Source organism: Pseudopodoces humilis, chromosome 3 (genome assembly GCF_049639895.1).
Source record: "Pseudopodoces humilis isolate 2021_Gansu_Grassland_sample_001 chromosome 3, ASM4963989v1, whole genome shotgun sequence".
Lineage (NCBI taxonomy): Eukaryota > Metazoa > Chordata > Aves > Passeriformes > Paridae > Pseudopodoces > Pseudopodoces humilis.
This window is the reverse complement of record NC_142202.1, coordinates 25,332,053-25,354,228: the sequence shown is the minus strand read 5'-3', so window position 1 is coordinate 25,354,228 and position 22,176 is coordinate 25,332,053. Positions and strand designations below refer to the sequence as shown.

Sequence of the window (22,176 nt, the reverse complement as noted above, 5' to 3'; positions counted from 1 at the left end):
TTCCAATCCATAGCTAGATCTGAGCACCACTGTAGCAAAGAGCACAGAACTGATTTTTATTTCAGATGCATCAGTAAGATTAAATTGATCCTTGCTCATTGTACCATATAAAAATCAACAGAAAAGCTAAAGAAGATGGAAAAACCAAGGGAATTTACAGAGGAAAAGGTCACAGATACATGTAGTTTGAGAAAAAAAGAGAAGCCTTCTCCCCAAATACCTACATGCACTCTTCCACAACCCCATTCTATTATTATGAAAAGCTCCTTATGATTTTAAGAGACAGGAATATGCCCAAGGCAGTATATGTTGAGAAGAAATAACAGCTAGTATAACCACAGAGTGCAGCTTAGGTAGTCTGCTAGGGCAGAAACCTACAAAGACAAACCTGATATTCCTACCAGTAACTTCGGTATTTCCTGCTTAAGAGTATAATAAAACAGAAGTTGGTCCTTTTGAACAGGATCAGCAAATTTAGAAACCAAAAGCACACACAAAGAGCAATATTGATGTCCTCAGGCCTCCCACTGTGACCCAGCTAGGTGTCCCTTCCAACCCAGCTGCCACCACTGACTCAGTGCCACCTCTCTGCCCTCTCAGGGACAGCTGTCCATAGGCAGCTCCAGATGCCCATCTGCATAGAACCAAACACTCAAGTTACAGCGCTAAATTTCACATCCCATAACAATAACAGCCAATGAAACAGACTAGAGTTTTTAAGCCTTTGTGCCTATGCTCATCTGCAGAGGAATCCTTTCTAAGGGTCTAAAACAGTGTGTAAGGCTGCAGCTGAGAAGCTGCCGTTCACAACAGCACAGGTGTCACCACTTGTTCCTTCTTCCTTCTCACCGTCCTCCAGGCACAGCCCCTCAGCAAAATGCAGTTTTCACTGCCAGGTGAGCAGGGTCTCACCCCAGCTCCCCAGCAAAGGCAGTCTGGGGGAGAGGGAGTAAAGAGCAGGAATGAAGTGGCAGCCACGACAACCAGCCCCAGCAGCATCGATGGAAGGTGTCAAACTATGGCCTGAAAATCCCAAGGTGCCCTCAGGCAGTGGGGGTGCCAGTGGGATGCTGGTCCACCTCCCTTAACACAGGCCACGGACAGTTTGAGGCACACTACTGAAAGCACGCTTTAGAATCATAAAATCACAGAATAAGCTGAGTTGGAAGGGACCCGTCAGGACCATCAAGTCCAACTCCTGGCCCTGCAGAGGACACTGCAAGAGTCACGCCATGTGCCTGAGAGCACTGTCCAAACACTTCAACTCTATCAGTCTTCAACTCTGTCAGGCTTGCCTGACACCACTGCCTTGGGGAGCCTTGTTCCAGCGTCCAGCCACCCTCTGGGCGAAAAACCTTTTTCTAATATCCAACCTAAACCTCCCCTGCACAACTTCAGGCCATTCCTTTAAGTCCTGTCACCGGGCACGAGAATGAAGGGATCATTGCCTGCCCCTCCACTTCCCCTCTCTAGAGAGAAGGTCGGGTGCATATATACATGTATATATTTTTATTATTATCATATTTTCCAGGGAAAGTGCTGCAAGCCCCTTTATATGACCCACCATAGTATTGCTCGCAGTCCTCCTGTAAGGGGTGCGAGCAGCGCGGGATTCCCGGGGCACCGGCCCGAAGGAGCAGGGAGAGAGCCCGCGCTGCCCCCAGGCTGCACCGCCGCCCGCCCCGCCATGCCGGCCACCCCCGCCCGCGGGCTCCCCCTACCTGTCCGAGCAGCCGCCAGCGAGTTCGGGCCGCCGCCGCACCGCTCATCCCGCACCTGCCCGCAGCGGGGCGAAGCGGGGAACCGGTAGCCTCGGCCATGCGGCGGCGGGAGCGCCGGGAATTGGCGCGGAGGGAGGGAGCGCTGTCTTGGGCGGCGGCTTGAGTATCCAGCGGCTGCGGGACCGGCCGGGCTAGAGATGGAGCGGGACGAGGGGCGCGGCCATCTTTGCTAAGGGCAGTGCCGAGCGACCTTCGGCGGCCGAGGAAGTACGGTGCTCTTCAGGCCCGGCACGGCGGAGGCGCGCCTCAGGACAAATCGCCCGTGTCCTCCGTGCCCGGGGACGAGACTGGGCGTGGCACGGCAGCCACCCGGGAAAGCCGCGCCAGGGACCGTGCCCGCCCGCCGTGGCTCCGCATCCGGGCGCTGGCACCAACGGCGTTCTGCCGCCGCGGTTGCGAAGCGCCCTGCCGCCATCTTAGTTACGGGCAGCGCCCCCGGGAGCGGTGCCGCCCGCCCGGCGTCTCATGGCGGGCAGCCCCGGCCCAGCGGGAGCGGGAGGAGCGGCGGCAGTGCCACGGCGAGTCCTTGCGCGGGCCGCGGGCGGACGGGCAGCGCCGGCGGGGAGCGGGGCAGCGCCGGTTCCAGCCCGACACGTGCGGCCCGTCCCCTGCAGTGCTCATACGAACGGGGGTTTAGCTCCTGCTGCCCAGGGGACCCTCGGGAGAAGGCGTGGGTTTGGTGTTAGATGGGGAAGTGGGGGGGAACGATTTCTCCAAACTTTCCCAGGGTTCTGGCCTTCAGCGTTTGGACGTGCACGGTTGCACCTCCCCTTCTCTTCACAGTTTCACTGGAGTTGAACTTTGCGCCTCCAGGAATGTTCAGGTTAAAATGTGGGTGCCAGTTGTTAACAAACCAAGCTTTACTTATTCTCTTCTCATTTGATTTACCTAGTGAATCACAGTTCTCTGAAAGAGGAAGTTTACGCTATGTATATTTCTTATATATGTATGTATATTTACATTTATGCCTGCAGTTTACATTATGTATCTTTCACACACACAGTGTAAATGATCGGCAGTTTGGGATTTTCAGAAATTCCAGGTTGGCTGTCAAGAAATGAAGGTTAGGATGTGCTGCGCTGGACTGCAGAATCTCCTCCAAAGGCTGAGCTTCAGTGCCAAGTACTACTCTAAGCATAACCCTCCTCAAACAATGTGTCTTTACAATAAAATGGGACTAAAAAAGTGGCACATCCTGGGCTCTTCAAAAAGTATATGCACCCACAGGACTGCACCACCTGGAAGCATCCTGCCATGCAGATTCTTTTCCTGCAAGGTATGCTGTTTAAGTACAGACTTAATACCAATCACCACCTTGGCACATCTGTTAAGGGACCCAGTCATGTCCCTTCATGTTGAGGAAACACATTTTTCCCAGAGAATTTGAAGCAGAGGAATAAAGTACAGGATATCAGTTATGTTCAAAGATATGTACCATTGTTCAGCATTCCTATGTTGTTTTGACATAAAGCTGCATTTTGGGTGATTTTCTCACTGAATTTTGAAAAAATTGGTATCTTCCACAGCTAGGTAAAGTGTCAGGAGAAAAGAGCAGGGATAGATCAGCTAGTGTAAAGGCAATGTGTCTAAACAAGACTGAGCTAGCTCAGAAAACACTTGACTGGTGTCTGTGTTGACCAGTAAGTCATGGTTTCCATCATATTAAAATATAATACTGACATCTCATAATCATGCTCACATGTTCCAAAGTATATTTTAAAAGGTATTTGCATTGATTTCTGTAAATAAATATTGTGTAATTGCATGGCAGTATATCATTCACAGAGTCAGAAAACAGTCTGAAATTATTTGAGGTCTCAGTGTCTCTAATACAGATTTTGCTAGAGGTATTATAAAAGTTTACTGCAGTATGACAGCCTGGAAACTTATTTATATGCATAAGTAGTGTTTATAAAGATTTATGTTTTGGTTTATTTGATCCTAAACATGTTTTCAGATGGATGTGTGGTTGTCCTAAAATTGCTCAAATTGACGGTGTTTCTTCAGAGGTGACACGAAGTTTGTCTTGTAACTCTTTTATTTGTCACCAAAGTAGAGTTCCTAAATCTGTGTCTCAAATGTAAGCAAATGTTTCAAGGAGAACATAGGAGGTCTGGAGGGATGAGAATGTGTGGTTCAGTTTAGTCTATGGTACTTCACTAACACAAGTGTTACAAATGCTGCTCTGTGACACTGGTCCCAGAATGCAAACATAGTTTTCACCTGAAAGGAGGCTGTGCCTGTTTGTTATGGAGCAAATGTTTGCACACCAGTTGTCACTGAGATCCTCTGGTACCCTGAAAATCTTTCTAGATTACTGGATTTTCCCCAGGCAGGGAGGTGTAACATACCTCTTAATATATCCCTACACCGTGACTGCCAGCTGCATATAATATTTCCAAATGAATAAAATGGGAATTGCTGAAAACTACAAGAGGACAATCATCAAGAGATTCATAAAGTGTGGAACTTGTCAAAGTTGTGGATGCTAAAATTTTACAGGTATAAGGGGGGACATATATGATACATATATATATATAGATATAGATAGATAGATAGATAGATAGATATGACATATATGAGAGAGACTTTTTAAATACCCAGAAACCATGTTCAGGTCAGGAAACCCCTGAGCTAAATTTGTTTAAGGCTGGAGAAAATCATCTGTCTTGTCCCATTCTTCTGCTTTCCTAAGTATCCATTTATGGCCACTGAGGTTTTATTTGGTTGCATCATATTTGGGGGATGGTGTTCTCTTACAACAGTTTTTCCAATGACTGGGGTGAGGTGGTACAACTTTGGTATCCAGCAGTTTGTTTCTCCTGACCAATCACTCAGAGCTTCTCTAAGAGCCTTCACAATTTGTTTGCCTTGTGCCAGGTGAGAGGAAGCATTGGTCTGAACCAGTGACAGACACTCTCAGCTCTCAGCAGTGATATACTTTATGTTCATAGGGAGTTTGGTAACTGAAGCAGGTGGTTTCCCTTCAGAGTCTACTTGAAACATTCACATTTTGGTTCTCATGTGCTTCTGAGACTAGGAACAAACTAACAGTCCTTAATGGAAAGTGAGGATAGGATATGAAGCATAGGCTGCTTTTTAAGCTTAGACACATTCAAATCATACATTGAATGTTACAAAAAGCTACTTTGTGTGATTTGTGCAGTATTGTGTAATATAAGTTACATAAGTTGTGACACTTGCTACTTGATCAAGTGAGATTTCACAGCGTGCAAGAAGAGGTAGCATTGTTCTAGCAATTTTAACACACTTTTAACATTTTTACAATAGAAGACAGCTTTGTTGGCAGTGAGGTAGCAGTAATCTCACATTTAGTGGAAAACCAGATCCTTAAACATATTCCTGATAAAATTGTTGCAGAACCCGTATCAGTTCACTGCTTCATACTTCGCCTTATGAACATTTATATTAACACTTCTGAGGAAGTGGAGCAAGAACCTGCATGAGTTACTAGGAATCCTAGGTACAGGGACAGAGGTGTGAGCATTCCTAGGAAAGGAAATGAGAAATTACACTCTAAAGACAGGAAATTATGAAAGAAAGTTGTGAAGAAGGAAAAATAGTAGAATTCCATAAAAAGTAAAACCTAGTTCTAAAACAGGAACAAACGTATTTATTTATAATCAATTAAGAGCATATATTAATAGTACCCTAAATTTTGAAGAAAAAGCCTCAATAAATGTGTCAAGTAAAGCATGTTTGACAGTGCCTCCCCAAAAGATCAGGAAGAGTTAAAACAAAACACATTCCAACTGCAATTTTTGTTTCTATTGGCTTGTACTTCTGTATAACGCAAAGGTGGTTTTGGGCCTGTGGCTCAGGGGATATTGCCTCAATGTGTTCAGACTGGTGTGCAGTGTGCTGGCTTGTAGCCATTGTTGTCTTTCCTTACTTAGCAGGAAGGAATGAAAGTCCCTTCCAGAAGGAAGCAAAATACAGCCATAGTAACTTCAGGCCTTTTGCACAAGAACCTTCTGAAATCAGAGCAAAAAAACTGGAATAACATTTCACCAACATACAAAGCTATGACAAAGAGAATCAAGGAAAAACTGGAAGAATTGCACAACATGTATACAATCAATTCAGGAAGCCCAAGGGTAAGTGATAAACAATAAAAACATTTCCCATCACTGACTAAAAATAAAATACACTGAAGCCGTTCCTGCTATAAAATGCTGGTTTACTCATTTTTTTACAGTAGAAGTTTTGAATATTTTAATAATTATGCATAGTAACAATCTGTGTTTAGAACAGCTTATACCTGTTATGACAGTGAATTTACCTTAATTTCTCCATAGGCAAAAGCAAGTAAAGATAAAATAATCATCTTACTTTTGGATAAAGAATACAAGACACTGTAAGTTGCAAAGTTGCAAGAGCAGTTGCAGGTGATCTGAGCCTTCTGTGATATTTAGAGCAGGTAGAGGTAGCTTAAGTACCCTGACTGAAAAAACCTTTCTGATGTGTGTAATTCCTTCTTCAGTATGGAATATATGTTCTGTCATTTGTTACATTTATTACAATTTGTTACAAATCTGCAGAAAAATTACTGTAAATAGGGATTCAAAGGGAATGTCTAATTGTGTGCTGGATGTGAAATATGTTTGTATTGAACAGATGAGGTTTGGCGAGAATGTATACTTTGAAGATAATGGCTGCGTATTTCTTGCAAAAGCAGATCATGGTAAGGGATTTCTCTTCCTAATATGGTAGGATTCTTACAAAAGATCTACATGTATCACTTAGTGTTCTTTTCTTCCATTAATGCTTAACTTGCCTGTTTCTTAACTAAAAATACTTTTATACAATTCCATAATAGAGTAATAATTCTAGACTCCTGAATCTGAAAAGGTGAGGTGAAGAGAGTTAGTGAATCGTATATATTGATATGAAGGTAAGTTGCTGGAGAGGAACAAGAGAAGACACTTCAGAGCACTAACTTAACATTTTGACAAATGAAAAGAACATCCATGCTTTTTTATTTTAGAGGAGGGGGTAAAAGAATTTCTAATTTTATTTATTAGAAACAACTGTGCTTTAACTATCTGAGCTTTAAAATTCAGTATGTTTAGTAGAAGCCAAAACCTACGCTTTTGAAATATTTTTAGTAATAACTACAGGACTTTTTTCCTTGGAACTTGCATTTGCAAACATCTTTCAAGACAGGTATTTGGTGTTGATAATTCCAGTAGAATGTCTGTGAATGTTGGAGACAGATTTGTTAAATACAGACATTAAGAATCACCGTTCATTTTGACAGGGTCTTAATTACAGGATTTTTTGCTATCTCCTTTTTCTATGTAATAGCTGAAGGAAATGCTGAGATTTTATTCAGTGTTGAAGATTTTGGCTTTACTGATGCTTTCATTCAACGGATCAGAATTTCACCAGATCAGAGATACATGGCCATCAGCTTAAAAAGTGAAAATTCTGAAGAGGCAACCTGCATTATTATGAAACTTGGCAATCTTCCTGTTGTGGAAAAAGTAATTCCAAGCGTATTTAGCTTTGGTAAGTTGTTTATAAATGACCTGTGTATCACAGAGTCTTTCAACATAACATTTTTCTTAGTTTAAAGGTAATTTTTTTATTTTTTTTTTAAATGAAGGCAATATTTAATCCTTATAGATGTTGAATTGTTTCTTATGGTTTCTTTAATGCTGCACAATTACAGGTTATCTGATATGGATGAAAGGGACTGCTTCCTGGATACAACTTTTCCTTCATTGTAAAAGCATTTATACACATTACAGCAGTCAGGCATATAATTTTTTGTATTGATTCCACTAAGCTGTATTCAAAATATAGTGACATGACTGTTTTTGATATAAAAATCTTTTTGAGGGATATTCTAGTTGGTAAAACCTTACAGCTACTAAAGTCATTGGTAGCTGTAGATAGCTTTTGCTTGAAAAGTGTGGAAGTACTACCTACTAGTGAGTATTGGCTGGAATTTCAACTGGAATCCAGGATGTGGGTCACACTTCAGAGCCCAGTAAAATCAGCCAGGCCTTGAATCAATTCTTTCAGAATAGATTACAGAGCTTTACATTGCTGTTAAAAGAAGCAGAGGTAAATGGAAGTGAATGGGAAAACATTATTTTTTTTAATAGTATGTTAAAGAATTGTCCTAGTTTAGGGCAAATTAGGGAGGAAAACTCCAAATGGGAATTTCCCCAGGGAAATGCCCCCTCCCCACCAACTGGTCTGGGAAAGGGGAAAAAAAAAATTCCTTGGAGAGAAGTGGAAAAAGCTGTTTATTTAACAGAAATTGAATAATATTAAATAATAAAACCTCTTGCTGTTCAATGGGATGGCAAGTCTAGGAAGAAAAGTCCTTTTCACGTGGTGTAGCTCGGCTCGCTCAGTCCCTTATCAGTCCTTTCGGCACTGGAAGTGCCGAGGCCCAGGCCCCGGTGGGCCACAGGCGTGAGCTCCCGGGGTTTGGCTGGGTGTTCAGTCCAGAGCAGGTTTGAACAGATCCAAGGAAAAAAAAAAAAACAAAGGTCCAGGGAACTCACCTGTCTCAGCTAGCTAAAACCTAACTAAAAGCCAGAGAGAAGCTCTGTCCCACTGTCCACCACAGTCCAGGAGCAGGATGCGGGGCAGTGAGTGTTTTTCCTCAACACAAATTGCGCGCTTCTTCTTCCCCCCTTTGCTCTCAGAGCGAGTCTTAAAGGTGCAGAACTTAATATATAACATAAACCAGATGACTGGGGATACCAGTATCATAAAGTCACCCCAGGACAAGAAGATAGCAAAAAGAGTATAATAGTATGTATACAGTGTTCCAGATCTCGTACTTTGGATAATATTGCTAAATGTCATCAAGTATAACTAGTGCAGTAAGCAGTTTGCCTGGGCAGAATAAAATAATAAAACTCTAGGTAAAACTTCCTTGTTAAAAAAATTATGAGTAGCAAGAATTTAGTGTTGTGTTTCCACACTGAAGATTACAATACCTGTTGAAAAATAAACATGCAAATTTGCCAATGACATTTTACACCATACTTGATTTGAACATCTATCTAGGTTGATCCAGAAGAATGAGTACAGTTAAGAGACCAATATCCTGTTGCCTAAATAGGTGTGACATAATAAGAGTAAAAAAGATGACTATCAGAATGGTAAATTCTGTAAAGTCAGGTGTGAGTGAGAAATAGCAGTAGTGTCCTGAAGCACGGAGATGTCTCAGTCATGCCTTGCAAAGTTATGTGCTTGTACTGAGTGATATAAAATAGCAGGGAGAGAGACAGAACTTCCTGAAAATTTATATCTTCATTTTTCTATAGACTAGGCTATAGAAAAACTTGGATTTCCCTTCTAAAAGCTTGTCTTCGTAGTGAATCCTCAGTTACCTGTGCACTTTGGAGCCACACTGCTGTTCAGAAAGCAAAATGTTTGTGTTATCTTGGTGTTGTGTTAATTCCCCAGGTTTTGTACTGAAAATCAGTATTTATGCATAAGACAGCATACAGAAGCTTTTAAAAGCACATGTGTTAAACATCGTTCTGTTGGCTGTAAGAGCAGCAGAGATGGCAGGAATGTGACTGGATCTGTGAGAATAACTTCAGAATAACAAGGTTCCTGTATTTATACCTTTCAATGTTGGTGAACACATACACAAGCATAGAAAACTGGAGAATTTTTATCTCAGCGGTACCCATGGGGCACATGCATCATCTCTTTTCTCTAAATGGCTTGTGTGCAGTCACATGTAACAGTGCAGAGCTTATGATGTCTTTATCATCTTGCTGACTCCATGTAAACCTCTTTTTCTCTAATGTTTTAAAAAGCCATGTCTCCTGTTTTCCTGTTACCTCCAGAACCCACATAGGGTCAAGAGTTTCCTATTACTGGGCCCTGCAACACTGACCTCTGCTTTTTTTGCTTTTTGCTTTTCTTTCAATACATTATGAGATTCTTGTTTCATGGTAGTCAGAGAAAACATGGAAAAACCTTTTGGCCCTTACCTCAGTTCTCACAGGATGTGGAAGTGCTGTCCTCAGTTCCACACCACCTGCAACCCATCTTTTTCAGCACTGGGACCAATGTCCATGGAACTCCCATCTTCTCTCACTAATACTATACACTGTTCTGAATTGATATGTGTCTGTATTTTTTTTCCAGAATGGGCTGCAAATGATGTTCTGTATTACACAACTCAGAAGAACCTTAAATGCCAGAATGTCTTCATGACCACATTCACTTACCAGAAACACACTAAGTTAGTTTATACAGAACAAGATGCAAGGTAATACATACCTAAAATATAACAAGTCCTTTACATATTTTAGAGTATTTTATATAACTGTTTATAACTCTTAAGGGAAACTGTTTTGGGAAACAAAGTGGTTTGGAAAACAAGGTGTTCCATATCATATCTCAAATAGTAAAATGCATTGTTGTGTTCTGCTGTCAGTAGTGCCTTATACAGCCTGAGAATGGGCTCCGTTCTCCTTTTGATATGTGATCAACAGAGATTTAACTTTCCTCTCTTACCTCAAGAGTTCAGCTGAGTTTATAAATGTCAAGGTCACTCTCAGGTCAGGCTGTCCTTTAATGAATGTGTGACAGTTTCATACAGGGTAAATCAGACCGTGGATTTCATTTTGTTTTCTCTGCTATTGATGTCTGATACATCTTTTTAAAAAAATACGTAAGTTCAGGCTAATCCTTGCTCTGGGTAATGGATGAGCAAAATCATTACAACATTCCAGGAGACGGAACTATTGTTGACTGAATACCCTCTCAATAACCTTTCTTTAAGCAGTGGTTTAGGAAGACATGAAGGCTCTTTGCTGAATTGAGCGTAGAACTAGCTTTTCGGCGTTGTAGCGCATGGTATATTTATACAGCATTCCATAAATATTTGTGATTATTCTTCATTCAAGTTACATATTCAGTAAAGAAATTCCAATTATACTTATAAGACAAATAAAGAAAATAAAGAAAAGAAACAAAAAACCCGCAGTGGAGATGGAATAAATAAGATCTTTTTTTTCCAGCTGCATTTGATGCATAGTTTTGGAAAATCAAGTTGTACTGACCTGGCACTTCCCCACAGGGAAACTGTTGGCATAATTCTGAAGGTCACAGTCATTACAGTAAATCTACTAGAAACTTACTCTAAAGGTTCAAGTGCTATTGCAGCTCATAGCTGAACTCCTTCATCGAAGATGGCAAGACATTCTTTTGTATAGCCACTGAGCAGTTCTGTTCTGCATCTCACTAGCTCTTCTAGTTGCAATCAAATTTTTTTAGAAGCTGAAAATTTCTTGACTTTTTTTTTTTTAAAAAAAGCTACAAAAATAAAAAAAAAATGTAATATCAAGGTCACAATCCTTGGGGAGAAGTGTAACATGCATTTCAGCTCAACCCTCTTAGAGGCAGGATCAGGAAAGCTGGACTCTGTGAATCTCTACTGAATGTAGTGCTACATTGTTGCCAAATTCATGGGTATTAGTGGCAGGAGGCTGATTTTTCTTGCAGACTTTAGCTCCCCCTCTGTGCCTGTCCTCCTAAACATGTCAAGAGGGTGCAATTAGAAAAAACTATAGTACAAAAAAAATTCGAATCCTCCACCTGCAAATAATTAAAGGCACCAAAAATGCTATCTAAAGCATCCTTTTCTTCACCAAATACTCTGAATCCTAGAGAGATCATCATTGCAGTCATGTATCTGATCTGTGTGATGCAGATTATGGTACTCAACCCTGCATTTTCTTGATGGAATCTGGATCTTTGTGTTGGACAGTTTTGCTTTTAGACATCCAGACTTAAGGGTTCAAAATGGCAAAGAGACTGTTCTGATCCAAGATGTGACATTCCAGTTAATTAGGATGAATCACAGAAATTTGAATCTGAATTTCAGACTGAACTTCTCTACTATTAGCATCCAGCCACTGGCTGTCATTCTGCTTTCTATTTCTAGATTTTAGAGGGATTTAAAACCAGTAGGTAGTTCCTAGTTTCTTAGTTCCAAAACCAGTTCCTAGTTTCATATAGGTCTCTGTGCTTTTTTTCTTTTTAAATAGCACTTTTTTCCCATTTGCTTCAGACAGTTAGGTCAGTAACAATTGACGTTTTACCAATTTATTTTTTTAATAGCTCTTACTTTTGTTATTCCTGTTACCACATGATATCATTTATTATTTTAACTATCCATTACTACTTTTTTTCTTTTAATAGGGTTACAAGCTCAATTAAAAGTTCCACATTTTGCTTGAATTTTAAAGCCTGTATGCATCAGTAAGATTCCAGTCTAACTCAATGATGCAAAAACCTGGATTTAGTTGGGCAACAACTGAACTGCTTTCCTTGCAGATTTCAGGTTTCACACACAAGATTGAGGGGTTTTAAATCAATCCGAGGGTAAATGCAGCAGAAGTGGGTCTGGGAGTCAAGAAGCCTGAAATTTCTTCACTCTGCTATCAGGAATGCTGCTTCTTACCTTGCAGATGGAAGTCCATGATTCTGAAATAACTGATGTATTTTAAAATACTGATAAAATTTAAGCTTTTTCCTTTTTTTTTTTTAATGATTCCCTACAGATTCTTTGTAGACCTTTATTGCACAAAAGACAGGCGTTTTCTCACTATCAACAGCAACAGCAAGACAACCTCAGAAGTTTGGCTGGTTGACTGCAGACATCCCTTTGAGTCACCTGCTCTTGTACAAGCACGAACCACGGGGGTCATTTACTACATCGAGCACAGAAAGGACCAGTTGTACATTCTTACTACATATGGAGAACCTGCAGAATATAAGGCAATTTTGACTGATAATTACATTCATAGGATTAATTCAGATACCTATTGCAGGTCATATAGAAATAGTAAGGTTGGCTTTTAATTCTGTTAGTCACAGCTTACTGAAATAAATTGAGAGAGAGCTGCTTGGATTAAAAAGACTGATAGTGCTGCATGGAGTCTCACCTACAAGAGGCTAGTTTGATCCTAACTCCTTTGACAGGATCAAGAAATGACTGCTTCAACAGTCATTCTATCAAAACTTAAGCTGGTGATCTCAGTCTATGTAATCAAACACACCTACAATTTTTCTGGCCATGCTGAAAGCACTTACTGTATTATAATCTTCTGCAGAGTAATCTTTGAAACTTGGTCTTCTCCAAATGTTACTGCATTGTTCTTCCATTTTACCTAAGTAAAGGGAGTTTAAAAATCTTCAGTTTTAGATAGGCAAACACCCCAAATAAAAAAAAAAGTATTTTTTGGCAAAAAAAATGTTGTGTGAGATCACCTGTAAGTCTGTACCTCTCATTTGTAACTCTTACTACATTTTAGTAAGGTTGTTTGGATTTTTTTACAGTTGATGAAGGCACCAGTAACTTCAAGTGGCAAGGAGAACTGGCAGTTAGTTTATGCACTGGAAAAGAAAACCAAGCTAGTAGACTTTGAGATGTTCAGTGATGACTGTATTATGTTCCTGAAGACTGCTGGTCATCTTTACTTAAATGTGATTTCTTTTGTTTCATACTCAGTTCAGTCAATAAAGGTAAGTTTTAGCTTGGTTTAAGCAGTATAATATTTTTCCATTTTTTTTGTTTGTTTTGCTTTTTTTGGCATAACATAATGGAAGGAAAGATAAATTACAAATGTAAAATCAGTTTGGAAACTATTAATACTGACAATTTCATCATTATGACTAATTGTATTGCCTCTGGCTATTGTTAACATTTGATGTGGTGGCTTATTGCAGCATTTAGAAAGTTAAAGAGCAGTTATCCTGTGAGCCAGTTCTTTCTTCAACGGATTACAGTCAAGCTCTTCACAATACAGCTGATTTCTAATGTAAAACAGAACTTAGTTCCCTGAATGCTCTACTTAGTTTTACTGAGGCTATTTTTGATTGCACTCATTGGAGTAAGCAAGGCCCTTCCCATAGGAAAAATATTAATGTTCAGAAAACAAGTATGGACACGGTCCCATAATAAATGGGAAGACTTGATATTGCAGTACAATTGGTGCAAAGGATTTGCTTCCCTTCTCTAGTTGTTAAATACTTGTGGATTTAAACAAACAAAGTGACTCAAGCCAAATCCATGATTTCTGAAGACCATTCAGGTGAAATATTTAATTGATTTGTTTTCCTGAAAAATACAGTCTGAACAACTCACAAGTTTATTGCAACAAGCTGCCAATGCTGCACTCTATAAAACTGCTACAGAAAAAGGTTTTCAACCAAGTACGCTGTATGGTCTCCAAAATCTTCATTTTTAAAAATGGCTATAGTTTATTTATTCAGAAAGGGCCTGCAGTTACTCAGGAGAACTTGGACTTCTGCTGCCTTTTCAGAAGCCTCTAGCAACCTAACCCAAGTAAGTAATGGTCTGGCAGAGGGTTTGGCTATGTCCCTGCTGCTCTCAAAGAATGAATCTTGATTTCTTTCATTCTTAGCAGAGTTAAAAACCTTAAATATAATAACAGTAAGTGTCTGAGGGTGAATGTGCCAGGAAAAGGTTTTGTTCTTCACAATGGCTGGCACTAGGAACAAAGTTAAGAGGCAGGGGTTTTCAGTGGCTTAGCATTACTGAGCTACCTCAGTAAAAGCGTAATAGCTGACATGGACTTGGCTGTATAACATGTTGAAGTAGAACTGGAAATGCAAGGAAAAATAGGATGTAAAAAATAAAACTAATGCAGAATCATTTAAAATGTTTTCTTTTAAAAAAATCTGCACTAATACCCATATTAAACTGAAATTGAATTTATTTTTTGTTTTTATTTCATTGTCCACCTTTATCCAATGGCCTCAGGGGAAAAGTTCACTAGTCTTTCACTTTGACAGTTTCATTACTGGATTTAAAGGAAATACAGATTGTTGTAAATACAAACTGAAGATAATTAGTTAATATCCAAAGTTTTTTTACTCTGAAGGACATAATAAGCAAAATTTACAGAAGCAGTGCAAGGGTCTCACTTGAAATGTCATGTTTTCTCAGCTACCTACATGGGCCTGTGAATTTGAATTGGAATCTCATCCAGAACATACCACCAGCACCTGCTATTTTCAGCTCTCCTCCCCAGTACACCCCCCTAAGCGTTTTGCATATTCATTTAAAGAAAATAATCTCATTGAACAAGCTGTGCAAGAGGTACCAATTATTAAGAATTGTCACACTAAACGTTTACTAGCTAAAAGCAAGGTAAGATTTTTCAGTGTTTTTCCCATTCCTTTTATTCTTACCTTCCTCCCCACCCATTTAAAGAAAGTGCACTTGGCAGGGAACAGAGATTAAAAAATGTAAAGAGCAGTTGGTGCTATAGTTACTAAACACTGGGTGTTTTCTTCAGTGCTACAGAGAAGAAGAAAGTGTCGTGATTTTTTTTTTTCCCATTAACCTGGGTATTCCAGAGGAGATAACAGCACACAATGAGTGAAGAATCTTAGTATAAGTGAGAATTGCTAGTTGATGTAATGATATTGTACTCCACATGATAAATGAAAACTGTGCCAGCTGTTGAAAAGAATACCCCACAACCAGCTGCATAGTTCAGATCAAGAAAGGAAAGTTTTAACAGCCTGAGTTTAAAAATTTGGAGATGTTAATAAAGAGTTTGTACTGTGCTAAGTGGTAAACTCTATTGTTAATAACATATATTCTTGGTGTTAAAGGGAGAAGGAAGACTTAGGTGCTTGGGTAGTTTAAAAACTCCTCAGGTGTTGCACTTAAATGAATTTATACTCTGCATCCATAAGCTCACACAGCAGAGGTTCGGTCTCAGGCTTTATTTTTCAAGAGTGCTTTGTACACTCTAAGTGAAAAAAAATTACTGTAATCAAAAAAACCCACATTTTAAAATAAATAATTGAAGTTTTCATTGCCATGTGTCATTGAGATTTTTGCAATGTCCCTTATTGTAAAACTACTCCCTCTTTTCCAGGATGAAACTTTGGTGCCAATTACAGTTTTTCATAATAAGAATTCTAAAGAACTGCACAGGAGACCACTTCTAGTTCATGTATATGGAGCTTATGGCATAGATTTGAACATGAGCTTTAAAGAAGAGAAGCTGATGTTAATTGAAGAGGGTTGGATATTAGCATATTGCCATGTTAGGTAAGTCAAATATAAAATGGAAATAAAATTTTGTTTTGCAGGATACACAGATATTTGTTCACGTACAACTGAAGATGTACCAAAATAATTTTTTTCATGTATCTATACCTAATTATTCATCTCTTCTTAGATTTTTTTATTTAAGTAGTTTTTGAATTTACCTCAGGGGAAAAAAAGCCACAAGAGCACACTACATTTTTGGTTTCTTAAATCTACATGATGGCTGTATGTAACATTTAATCTTTTCAAGTCTCATTAATTCTTGTCTCATCTTTGCTCAAGAAAAATGTCAGTTACATGCTCAAATTGCCATGACATGTTATCTCCCTCTCCTTCTGAGAACATTATATGCTAATCCTTAGTATGTGTCTTCTGAAGGCCATTTACATTCCACAACCACAACTAAGCATTTATCCTGCAACCCTTGTTCTTTTATTGGCTAAGTCCTCTGTCTCCAGTTTAGCTACCAATCTACCAGTTTTATAAAACTGCAATGTACAATAGGCTTCAAATTTTTCTCAGTAGCTAAGGAAGATAACAAAAGAATCACTTTAGGGACAGGAGGAATGAGTAACTGTTGGAAATACCAGACCCAAAACAAATTCAGCAAATATATTCAATCTGCTGTACTTGGTGGCAAGCATTGAACTCTTCCTCCTCACACCCCACTAAGTATCTTAAGATGCAGGTCAGTCCTACATGAAGATGGATTTGTCATCCAAAGATGGCAGGCTAATCAAATAATCCATTTTAAACTTGAAACCAGAAGAGGAAGTTTCAGGTGGCTTAGAACAAAAATTGTGGTTGCATAGAAAGAAGTATATATTATTTTTATAATTCTGTATTACAAAATGTAACATTTCAAGTAGCATTTGAAATTCACAAGTTAGGGGGGAGAAAAATCCCAAACCCTGCTTTCTAACAGTCTCAGAATTTCAGCTAATCAGAAGACAAATCTCTAGAGTCTGGTGTGGTGCTCAGAAATACTATTCTACTATTTTTAATAAGTAATAGTGTTAGTCATGTAATATTGGTAACATTTTCAGTATTTTTATAGTTTCCTGTATAAAAACATAATATTATCTAATTTTATTGCCTACAATGAAAATGTGATTTCTTAGAGTGTTGCTTCTCCTGTGCATTCCAGGACACAAGCACATGAGTGCAGAGAGTGCCCTCTCTACAGTTAGTATTTTCACCAATCATCACAAATGGATTTATTTTGCCTTCATGTTGTCTCTTTTAGCCATAAAGAAGGAAAAAATAGAGAACAGTTAATTGGAAAAGCAAAATATGATGTGTAACTCTGTAGCTGCTGCTGTTCTTTAATTACCTGAAGGTACACCATATAATGTTTTCTGAAGAGACTCCAACTTGAATTGCATTAAATTTCAGGGGTGGAGGAGAGCAGGGCCTTAGCTGGCACAGAGATGGATGTCAGCATAATAAACTCAAAGGTGTCCATGACCTCAGGGCTTGCATCATGCTGCTGCATCAGCTGGGATTTTCTCAGCCCAAACACACAGCACTGGCAGCTGCCAGTGCTGGGGGAGTTCTCGCAGGAGCCCTGTGCAACACTGATCCAGCACTGATCAGAGCCATGGTTTTACAGGTGAGCTGCTGCAGACTTTTTATGGATTATAACATTAAACTGTATTATCTGTGTTATTGTACCACTTTCAGAATTGGAAATATTCCAGTTCAAAGCTCACTCTCCTCATTTGTTTGAGAACACCTTGACTCAAGGTCCACTGTCCTATTTGCCAACTTTTCTTTTTTTAATGACTTCCTAAGGCTCCTTTCATAGATGTTCTAAATACAATGATGAAAACCCATCTCCCACTGACAATTGAGGAACAAGAAGAATGGGGAAATCCATTAGAAGATGAAAAATGTATGAAGTATATCAAAAGCTATTGCCCATACCAGAATATTAAGCCACAGGTAAAACTATGCTATCTGTGCAAAATACTACAGGCATAAAGTGTAGTGGTTTATAAGAAAACCAAAAGTAGATCACTGAAATTTTAAAAAAAAAACCTCCAATATAAATTATTTCAGTAATAATCTTAGCAATAGTTGGAGTCACAAGTGACTACTGATATTAACCCAATGCCTTCTAAACGATACAGATTTCTAAACTTGCTTGTGTTCTAGGACTTTCAGGAAGTAATAGATATTGCTAGATATTACTTTGACTTGCTATTGTATAGCAAGTCTCAACATGCAAAATGCTTTCTTTTGTGGGGGAATTTTGGCATTCTGCTGTGTTTTGCTGATTTTTTGCAGACACAGGAGGAAGGTATTTTCCACTGATTTAATACCTTTCTAGAGATATTAAAATAAACATTGAAAGGGAGGAGGACCTATAGCATTGACATTGCATCTCAAGGAAAATCTCTCTCTTTTTGACAGTGTGTTAGCTGTGCTGCACAGCTAAATTAAGTAAAAATTTTACTATTTAAAAAACAACTTCTGTGCAGGAAAATAGCAAAAATAAACCTCAAATATTGTTCTAAGGTAAACCATTCCATGAATATTACTCCTTTTTTTCTTTTTTTGCAATCATCAGCAAGCAGACAGGTATCAGACCTTTACCAGTGCAGAGGGGACGTTTCTATGACCTTTTGCAAGTAGATTATGCCCTACTATGAAGTCATTTTTCAGACCGAAATACTTTTTGCAGTTAGAGTGACAAAACTCATAGAAAACACTAAGTAATTATGGAATAGATGAGTCTTTAAATAAATCCTAACAAGTTGTACAGTAAGAGAAAAATGTGTTACTCTATGATAAAGACCACTTGTCAGGTGTTTAACTGGCTTTGGTTTTTAATCTCAGTGCTATCCATCAGTTTTTATCACGGCATATGAAAACGATGAGCGAATACCACTAACAGGAATTCTACAGTATGTTCAGAAACTCAGGAAGGCTGCACTAGATCATGCCAGCAGAGCAAGAAAGAAAGGTAAGGATAAGAATATCATAGATAAATGAAGTAAACTGAACCGAAGTCTTAACAGTCATGTAATTAAAGACCATAGAGATTGATTTCTCCTTAAATTAATTCAAACACAATCCCATATCACCAGCTCCACAGCAGACTCAGGACACTCTCTGAGATGGAAAAACATAAAGATTGGGAGCCTGTGACTGGGGCTCACTCTTTCCTTGGCCTCCCCATGGGTCAACTGTTAGACAGTGCAAAGTGAGCCCACTCTGTCAGTCTAGCTGCTGACAGGGCCAAGCTGCAGTTCTCAGCAACCCTTGGAGAAAAATCCTATTTTTGCTGCTATACAAAAACCTGCTTTTCTCGTTTTGCTAAAGCTGCAGGTCCTTAGTCCAAGCTAGAGTGATAACAAGACCAAGACACAGGTGTTTTTATACCTGAAACTTAACCCTAGATTTGGGAATTTCCAGCAAAAGGTACATTCAAGCCTGACTATTTTAATCTACCATCCAATCTAGGGAGAGGCTTTTACCATCATTACCAAAAGAGATCTTGAATAACCTTTTCTACATTTCATGATACCCTATCTCTGAGCAGCACAACTGCAGTGGCTGAGAAATTGCAGCAGGTGCTGTGGTTGCTGTTGAGCTCTTTGTGCAGGAAGAAAAGAGTATGTCTTAAAAAAAATTAAATTTTTTTACATGTGATCATGTAAATTTTTAAAGACTCAAAGAGAACAAACACACTAAAGTAGATGAATATTTTCCACATATGCAGTTATTAGAAATACAAATAATTCATTCAGAAAGCCCCTCTACAACGCTCATTTTCTTAAGGAATAACAGAAATTCTATCAGGACAAGAAGGCAGAATTAGCTATCCTTAAACAATTCACATACTCAATTTTTTCGTTGTTCATTCAATGTAAAGTGACCACCAGCTTCACTGTTCCAGGAAACTGGATTCCTAATATCATCCTAGATGTCCAGGCAAATGGCAGTCATTGTGATTCATCCTGGGAGCACTCACTGAATGAGGTATGGTCCCTTTATGGCACAGCTCCATAGCATGTTGCGGGATGTGTCCCCTCAAGGGACACTTCAGCCTCAGTAGTTGGTCAGTCATTGAATGTATGTTTAAACTATAAAGAAAAACTGCTAAAGCAACTGCTGATTTTACACATGTATAAATATATATAAATATATATATGTAAAAACCCAGCAATCTTTGCATATAATGATATGTATTTTTATACATATATATATATACACACTTGTGCAGATATAAAAAAGACAGTGACAGAGCCAGATCATTGAAATAGTCTTAAAATAGTGTTCAATTCCCACTGTAATGTGCTAAGGGCTTTGAATGAAAGGTTCCAAGTTGTGCAAAACATTGTTCCAGCAGGAAGTCTTGCTCTGTAGAGTATTAAGTGCTTAAAACTGTCACACTATTTACTCCCATCTTCTTCATGAGTAAAACATACATGATAGGTTGGACTGTTACATTTTGAAATGCATGATCTGTGCTATCAAAGCTATTATAATTAGCTTTCAATATTTTGCACTTTATACAAGCATGCTTGTTAAAAGCAAAATACCGCCAAGACCTGACATATTTTTACTGATGTCTCAGATTGTCACAGTTTGATACAAATTTTATTACTCTTAATTTTAACAAATCATACAAAATGTTAATTTGGTGGTGGTGGCAGTTATTCCCAAGATGAACTCTTTCAGGAAAAGGTACATGCTGTCTTAAGGAAAGATATTTCTTAGCATTAATATAGGAAAGGAAGATGACTAGAATAGCTGCACAAGAGCCTGAAAGTTTATAGTGCAAAGAACTTTGTAATAAAATACTTTCATTATTTTAGGTTGCAAGACACCTTGCTTTTCTGAATAGAGAACTTGAAGAAGTGTCTTATCCCCAACATCACAGCAAATTCTGCAAATAACTCCTAAACACACTGAGCACCTGAAAAACTTTGGGTCAGATTTGGATTTGTATGGAAAGCAAACACCTTCTCCAGAGAATCTCTACTCTCAGATCCCTGCCTTATGGGCACAAGCACAGAAAGCTGGGTGTGGCATTGCCTTACAAAAATACAGACCAAGAACTGGATTTCTGCCCTGCCAGGCTGTGGAAAAGCAGCTGCCAGCAGAAATGAGTTTGTCCAGCAGCTCTGTTCATGTGAGCCAGCAAAGCAGCGTTACATGAACGGAGCTGGAGCACAACAGTGGGCAGGTAAAGCCTCACAGGAGAGCCAAAGGCACTTGGCACAGGTGGCCTTCCTGTCCAAGGCATCTGTTGCAAGGCTATTATCTTGCACAAGGCAGTAGAACTCCTCTGAAGCATCTGATATTGAAGTCTCACTACTTCCAGAACTAATTCACATACATAGGTGATGGTGATTGCTGCCCTCTCTGTTTGCACAGCAGCCATGGTTGCTGTTGGATGTGGTGGGATTGACCAAACTGCAAAGAAAAGCAATCTCAGCAGAACTCTGATGTGAATACATTAAAAAATCTTGCAGTTACGTTACCTAGCATGGTAATCTTAAGAAGGTGGTGCCAGAGTCTCTCAGGGGTACAAGATCAATGTGTCAGAAGATGCCAGAGTATCTCCAGAGGATGAAACTAAAAGAATGCCCCAACTAAAGCAGCCCAATTCATAGCTTAGCTGCCCTCTGAGCAAGGCACAAACCTGCTGTGCATTGCTTGTTAAAGAGATGTGTGGTGCACACCTAGGGCCACATCAACCACTGCAGGTACAGCAAATGGAAATCAGAGCACATGTACAAGTGTGACATTTGGTAGGGTTGGTTCAGCTGCTTCCTCTGAACTAAAGGACACACCCTTCACCTCAGCCTTAGGGCAGGAAAAGAAATAAGAGAATGCAAACATATTCTGACTTAACAGGGAGGGGAGAATCAACTGGAAATGCAGTTATGAGTGTGGAATTAGATATTAGCTATATTTTGTTCTTACAAACTTTGAGGAAAATCAGAGTTGTTAGATTTGAGAGAAGAGGTAAAACATCACAATAATATACACTAGTCTTGCTTATGTTCACCTGTTTTAGCAAATATAGGGCCACCCCTCTGGAATGAGTTTTACAAATCTGCATACTTCTAAATAGTTACAGTAAACTGCCAAAGGCTTGGGATTCCACAGGAGCACTTACCAGCAACCTCCAGGATCAGCACCCAGAAAGCAACTGTTTCCTCTCCTCCCAAAAATACATGCTTAAACAGATTTTTAGAACAGGTTTACTTTTCTTCTCCACAGACCCTAAGGGGGAGTTTATACCATTCTTTTTCCTTTTCATCACAAATACTG

General features: G+C 39.3%; 2 protein-coding genes across 5 annotated transcripts in view; one reads left to right on the top strand and one right to left on the bottom strand.

Annotated features, from left to right (window-relative positions):
* CAMKMT (calmodulin-lysine N-methyltransferase) overlaps nucleotides 1–1,888 on the bottom strand; it is a 221,418-nt gene extending 219,530 nt beyond the window's left edge. Inside the window, exon 1 of the mRNA XM_005523388.3 lies at nucleotides 1,722–1,888. Within this exon, the coding sequence (XP_005523445.1) occupies nucleotides 1,722–1,820 (99 nt within the window). The 5' untranslated portion in view covers nucleotides 1,821–1,888. The remainder of the gene's footprint in view (nucleotides 1–1,721) is intronic.
* On the top strand, nucleotides 1,880–22,040 carry PREPL (prolyl endopeptidase like). 4 transcript variants are annotated; one of them, XM_005523437.3, is made up of 15 exons: nucleotides 1,880–1,988; nucleotides 2,785–3,057; nucleotides 5,699–5,899; nucleotides 6,420–6,486; nucleotides 7,110–7,313; nucleotides 9,933–10,056; nucleotides 12,356–12,572; nucleotides 13,134–13,319; nucleotides 14,767–14,970; nucleotides 15,710–15,885; nucleotides 17,281–17,497; nucleotides 17,680–17,829; nucleotides 18,727–18,853; nucleotides 19,790–19,872; nucleotides 20,712–22,040. In XM_005523437.3, exons 2-15 carry the CDS (start codon nucleotides 2,839–2,841, stop codon nucleotides 20,790–20,792), a joined length of 2,256 nt encoding a protein of 751 aa, XP_005523494.2. In that variant the 5' UTR covers nucleotides 1,880–1,988; nucleotides 2,785–2,838; the 3' UTR covers nucleotides 20,793–22,040. The 4 variants fall into 4 exon arrangements, with proteins under 4 accessions (XP_005523494.2, XP_087908649.1, XP_087908651.1 ...); XM_088052523.1 differs by lacking the exon at nucleotides 1,880–1,988 and adding an exon at nucleotides 2,168–2,299; XM_088052525.1 differs by lacking the exon at nucleotides 1,880–1,988 and adding an exon at nucleotides 2,169–2,299 and having other exon boundaries at nucleotides 5,702–5,899.
* The last annotated feature ends 136 nt before the right edge of the window (nucleotides 22,041–22,176 follow it).

Bases quoted from the DNA above. Each gene is read 5' to 3' on its own strand.
- PREPL (XM_005523437.3), top strand. From the start codon at position 2,839: ATGAAGGTTAGGATGTGCTGCGCTGGACTGCAGAATCTCCTCCAAAGG. The intron at 3,058-5,698 runs GTATGCTGTTTA...TTCCTTACTTAG, and splicing joins GCAGATTCTTTTCCTGCAAG to CAGGAAGGAATGAAAGTCCC. The intron at 17,498-17,679 runs GTGAGCTGCTGC...TGACTTCCTAAG, and splicing joins TCAGAGCCATGGTTTTACAG to GCTCCTTTCATAGATGTTCT.